We start from the raw sequence: 6,000 nt of genomic DNA on the forward strand, positions 1-6,000 counted from the left end.
AATTGCCACCCTTGTGTTTCCATGTCACACATGGCAACCGCCCGGAGAAAATCTGCCATGGTGACACTCTCCCTTCCATGTCACAGTGCTCTCACCACCGTGCATGGACAGACTGCTCACAGGGCTCCTTTAAGGATGCTTTGCCATGGACCAAAAGAGACAACAGTTCAGTTTCTCATCTTGGGACTACAGTCTCCCCCATTTTCCCCTGGGGCTGAGGGTCCAAGAACAGAGGTCTTCTTCTCCTCTTCTTCTTCTTCGAAGACAGAGGGCTTTTCCACACCTTCTCCAACTCTCCTCTGTTCTCTCTACTCGTCTGCTGGTAATCACTGAAACAAGTCTCTTGGCTCACCAACGCACCCCCCTAAGTGCAGCTTCTGTTAGGAGAATTTGGTTCAGACTATGGCTAACAAGAAAAGTCCAGCCAGAAGCCACTCCATCATCTCCTTCCAACTCAAGAATTTCTTCTTCCATCATCTCAGATCCCAGACTGTCTCTCTTCTACTTCAAATCAAGGAGGAGTAATATTTTACAAAGCCTTCATTTCTCAGGACGGCTGATATCTCTGCCCAGCAGCCAATTCCCAAGGCCAAGGCTGGGCACCTTCCCCCCCACTCCTTCTCCTCCGCGCTGGCAAAGTTAAGGTGCCGTCCGGACTCTGTCTCTTCCTTCTGGGGGGGAGGATGACAAAGGCATCTCCGCTTCTTTCCACCCTTCCGTCCACAGGAGCTGGCTCGGTTCCAGTCCTTCTACCCCTCGGCTCACCTCGACCAGGCCTCATGGCTTCCCCTCCCCCACTCAGCCCCATGGCTGGGCAGGGGAGGTCTGCACAGCACCCTGACCGGAACCAAAGAGAGTGAGCTCTTGGGAGTTCCTGCTTTTAACCCCCTGTGTTCTCAGAGGCGTATCCCTATCTTCAGTGGTCACTTCAGGTGCCAATATCCAAACTTGACCACTGATTGGTTTGACTCAACTTCCTGAAAAAATCACTTCCATGTCAAACCAGAACTGGGGTAGGTCAGCTCAACAGCACTTTCAAGGTGCCACTTTTCTCTGTCAGCCGCAAAAACCATATCAAGGTGGCATGACCAGAGGAGGTTTTCTCTCAACTGAGCTGTAGTGAAATTAATTGTTTGTGTACTTTGATTTATTTGTTGTGATCAATGCAGTACAAATTTTCCTTTGACTCTTCCCTCTGCCTCACTACTTCTAAACACATTTGTATCAACAACAGTGTTGACACAGGCCTAGTTACCCATGACATACGTTAAAAGCAAGACAGCCTGCTGCAAACACAAGAGAAACTTAGAGATGAAGAGGAGGCATTTCAAACTGAACCTGGCTATGAATGAACTTTGCGAAAAAACAACAAATCACAAAAAAAAAAACCCACACTGAAGAATTGCAGCCATGCAGGATGGCATATTTAAAAGAAGTGTAGATGTGGCATTTGGGGACAGGGTTTAGTGCTAGGCTTGGCAGTGCTGATTTAAGGGTTGGATTTGATGGTCTTAGAGGTGTTTTCCAGCCTCAATGATTGAATGCTCTGTGTTCACAGGGTGTCTGCACTCCACAGGCTGAACAGCAGAACCCACCACATCCTGGAGTGCAGCAGAGCTCAGAGAGAAACTTCCTTGGAAGGGTTTTTTTGGGGCAGATTTGATATTGGACAGCAATCATATAAAGAAAAACACAGGCTTTGCCTCTACACAGAAAGCACTTTTTTTTTTTCTAATGAATGTAGAAAAATGTGGTTACAATACAGAAAAACAAGCAAACAAGGGCTACTAGTTCACATATCACACCAAACAGTTCCCTCTTTAACCAACAGAACCAGGAAGAAAAAGTTATACATAACAAATCCTTCCTGCATTATTCGATGAACTAACAAGAGGAGTTCAGTGAGAAGAAGGAAGAGAAATACATCTATATACTCAAGGTAGTAATGTACAAATAGGCATAAAAGAGTGCACAAAAATATTCTGAAGTTCTGTGCTTCCCTTTGTGGCATTTAATAAATAGCTAGAGATCACACATATATCTCAAAGGTGTAAAATTTCCATATCATTTTTACCAGAGGCATTAGAAATATAAACTGTTAAGTATATAAAGATAACCTTTACACCTGACTATCTACTTTTAATTATGTAGTAAGTTTTATAAGCCGTAGTATACTATATCCCCTCTTAAAAATTAAAATAGTTCTAGCAAAATATCAAATATTGTGAGACACTCTGCTGTAATTAATTTTTTGAAATGCAAGTGCAAAAAAAATCCTCAGCACAAAATCAGCCACATTTCTGACAATGCAGGGCTTCTTATCTTACTCATTTATATATATTTCAGTGCTTTAACATAACAATATTAGAATTTAATTTGGAGACAATCTTCATGGCACAGTACATTTTTATTTCCCAACAAAGATTCTTCATTTGTGCATTCCCCAGGATTCTGCTGTCTGGCCATGACCTATTCTGTGGCTTCTGAGTGGCTTGGTTTTCCCATAGCTAATTCACCACTATTTTTGTACTTTTCAGCAAAATAATCAGAGTCAAAACTCACAGACAAATCTGGAGGACTCACATAAACATTTCCATTGTCTACTGAGACCTTGTGAATCCTTTGTTTGACTCCTTTTGATTGCCACTTTGGTGTTGGTGATGGCTCCAGAGGATTTATTCCTTCGTACAATCCTTCTCCTGTTTCCAAGGTGATTTTAAACTTATGCCAAGGACAAACAATACACGCTTGTCCATCAATATCCTGCAGGAAGAAGAAGAAGAAAAGATAGCAAGTAATCCTCTGGGACAAAAGGTATGTTTGGTAATTTGGTTGTATGGCTGTCTGAGGTTATATGTATATTGTTTTTTTCCTATGTAATGTTCACATAAAAGCATTACAAAAACTCCATTGGAGTTTTTACATGACTCTATCCCTCCACATTATTTTTATTTTGCTTACATACCTCTATTTCTCCACGACATAAAGGGCCTCCTTCATCTGAAATATGGCAGAATACCATATTAATTTATGCAGCAGATTTTATGCTTAATTCTAACAACACTGAGATCACGCAGGCAAATATCTTACGGTAGCAGCGAGAATCCAGAGCATGAAATTTCCCCTCATGGTAGAAAACAACAATTTCTCTGCCATCGACTTTGGCTGTTATTCTTTGGGACTTCTTTATGTCCTCCTCTTTGCCAATGAGTATAAGACCATCTGGCTCCATTTCAGCTCCTCCTCTGCTGGAGCTGTGTGAATCCCCATCCTTAAAACACACCGACAAATAAATGAAAAGGTCGCTTGTAAAGCAATTCACATTTGGATTTCATGTGAGGAGAGGGAGAAAAGGTTTCAGTGAAAGACTATAAACATGCAGAGGTAGAAAAGCACAAGAGCTTGGTGACAACGTTCAGTTAGTGTGTTCACTAACAGAACTGACAGGACAAGGAGAAACAGCTGCTGGAAACCAGATATCTGAGGCTCAGGCAAGATAAACTCTCAATCACTATTAGTTTCTCTGCACCTAAACAACTTTTGGCCTTCAAAACACGCGTGCAAACAAATATAAGGCTGGCAAATGTAAAATACTATACAGTACAGGTACGCAACAGGTAACATTTACATGTAAATCCAATAGTTTTACATAATATTATGGCTAGAAATATAAAGTGACTTAAGTCAATAAAATGTTATTCTGCAAAGGAAAGAAAACATTTTTTATTGAGAAGCCGTATTCAACCTGATATTTCTAGCAAATGTTCCTGCCTTTCCTTCCCTCCTCTTATATATTTCAAACATATAACTCTCCCTCTCACAAGAGATAATATAAGCAGTTTTATGAAAGCAACCTTCCCATTAAATTTACTTACAATTAGCTACTGCATTCCAGTTCTTCCCAAATTCCCAATACAACCTTGCTTCCACAGAAAAATAAAGCTAAAACGGGTCTTTGTAAACACAGAATGGGGAACCATGGACTGGGGGAGGAGGGGGTGTCTCTCTGGCTGCAGGGGACTGCACTGTACCTTTGGTCCATACCAGATTACAATGGAGATGAGAAAGCAGATGAAGAAATGAAGGCTGAGAATGATGAGATCCAGCATCGCCTCCCTTCACGGTCTGTCGCCACTGCCTTGCCTTGTTCCCATATGTCACAAAGTGCTTCTCAGCCCCTCTTTAAGTGCAAGCAGGAGGCAACGGGACCAGGCCCTATAGCACCCTATGACAGGACTTTACAGGCTCAACACATCAGAAACTGCTTCTGCCAGGGCTGATAAGAGCCAGGGACATGCTGGGGCTGGCCTGATAAGAGAAGAGCAGAGCTTCCTGTTCCCCCTGCTGCTGTCCTCACCGTGAGCCCAGTACTGCTACCTGCTCCCAAAACCCCGCTCAGAGCCACACGTGGCTGTCCTCAGGATCATCAAATGCAGGTTTCCTCATAAGCCACTGTGCTGGGAAGACCGGTTTAAGTGCCAGTGTGGCATTTCCAAGACCAGTTGTTAACTGAGCTACATGTGATCGACTGCTAAGAACCAACTCCCTGCTTTCCAGTTCAAGGAACTGCCACCCAGTCTTACCCAGAAAGCTAAACGTCACTGCCAGACTCATAGAATGATCCAGTAAGGCATTCACACTTAGTTTTTTCAGGAGATAAGCAAGCTAACCACAAGAACCAGAGTAGGAAATCCTCAATTTTTGCTATCACCTTTTGGCTGACTCTACCTATAAACTTTCCAAATTGGCAAAGATACTGAAATGCAGAAGCCTGTAGTTAAAACCTCACTTATTAAGACGCGCCTAAAAAACCCTGTGTTTATAAATGAATACATCTCTGAAACAGAAACACACACACATATGTATTTGTGTACACACATATCTGTTTATATGTATTAGAATACACCTAACCTTCAGCTCATTTAGCGATGACTTCTTACACTCAGCTTGGATTTTGCACAAATAAATTATCCAGGCTCTCATTCTGAACCCTGGCTGAGACCACCAGCAGCACATCGTGGACCCTGAGTAGCCTAAATTGTGCAAGCAATCAGTAGCCAAAACGTTTCTTTCACAGCTGATACTCCCACGCTTATCTACGAACAAACGTAGACTAAGGACTACACTGGCACATCAGGGGCCCTCCGAAAGAAAACCCGCAAGGCAACTTTCTTCCCTTAGATAAGAGGAAACGGGTCACATCACCTCCTCATAGATCCCAAGACAGAATCCTGAGCCTTCGGAGCAACTCGAGTTGTGGAAGTGAGCACACTTCAGTCAGTAACAGGAAAGTTTATTTCCAGGTTTATGCAGAGTAAGTTAGACTTCTAACAGATTTTCCTAATACTTTCTTAAGAGTTTGGCTGCTTTGATATTTTCTGAGTCACTGCAGACAGCACGGATGGAATTGTTCCTGCTGCCAGGTAACACCTGATGGGAACGGCCAAGAGGTTTGTGAGCAGTGTAAGCATTCCTTCTCCAGCTGGAAACAGAGCTGGATTTGTGAATTGTTGCCATTCACTGCTGTAGCCTGCTCTGAATAATTTTTCCCCATTTTGGGTAAAAGGAAAAATACCCCTGATGCGAGGAACATTTTATTTTATTTTATTTTATTTTATTTTATTTTATTTTATTTATTTTATTTTATTTTATTTTATTTTATTTTATTTTATTTTATTTTATTTTATATTTTATTTTTTCCCCTCTATGTTTCCATGTCAAACTTAAAGAAGTGGGTAATGTCAGCAGGATGACAGTTGCTACACAAATTGCCCAGACATTATTCTCATTCAGAACCTAAGGTTTTGTTATCCTTACAAAGCCTTACTAATATTTTGGTCATATTTGTGGATTTTGGGATACCTCATTCAGGAATAAAATTTGCCAGTCTGGGAATATTTTTTTTGGTTGTATTGTTTTTGTTGGGTATTTTTTGGTGGTTGCTGTTGTTTAAACTCACCAGAAAAGCATGCTTGTGACCATTTCATTTCAAACAGGCTG

The 6,000-nt window shown here is 41.7% G+C and overlaps 1 protein-coding gene across 3 annotated transcripts; it reads right to left on the minus strand.

Moving 5' to 3' along the window:
* Nucleotides 1-1,988: 1,988 nt before the first annotated feature.
* Nucleotides 1,989-4,513, minus strand: RFESD (Rieske Fe-S domain containing). 3 transcript variants are annotated; one of them, XM_068176932.1, is made up of 4 exons: nt 4,358-4,513; nt 3,091-3,271; nt 2,966-3,000; nt 1,989-2,763 (listed from the first exon to the last, which is right to left on the minus strand). In XM_068176932.1, exons 2-4 carry the CDS (start codon nt 3,230-3,232, stop codon nt 2,470-2,472), a joined length of 471 nt encoding a protein of 156 aa, XP_068033033.1. In that variant the 5' UTR covers nt 3,233-3,271; nt 4,358-4,513; the 3' UTR covers nt 1,989-2,469. The 3 variants fall into 3 exon arrangements, with proteins under 3 accessions (XP_068033033.1, XP_068033035.1, XP_068033032.1); XM_068176934.1 differs by lacking the exon at nt 4,358-4,513 and adding an exon at nt 4,045-4,341; XM_068176931.1 differs by lacking the exon at nt 4,358-4,513 and adding an exon at nt 4,032-4,340.
* Nucleotides 4,514-6,000: the final 1,487 nt, after the last annotated feature.

The sequence above is a fragment of the Anomalospiza imberbis genome, chromosome Z (assembly GCF_031753505.1).
Source record: "Anomalospiza imberbis isolate Cuckoo-Finch-1a 21T00152 chromosome Z, ASM3175350v1, whole genome shotgun sequence".
NCBI lineage: Eukaryota > Metazoa > Chordata > Aves > Passeriformes > Viduidae > Anomalospiza > Anomalospiza imberbis.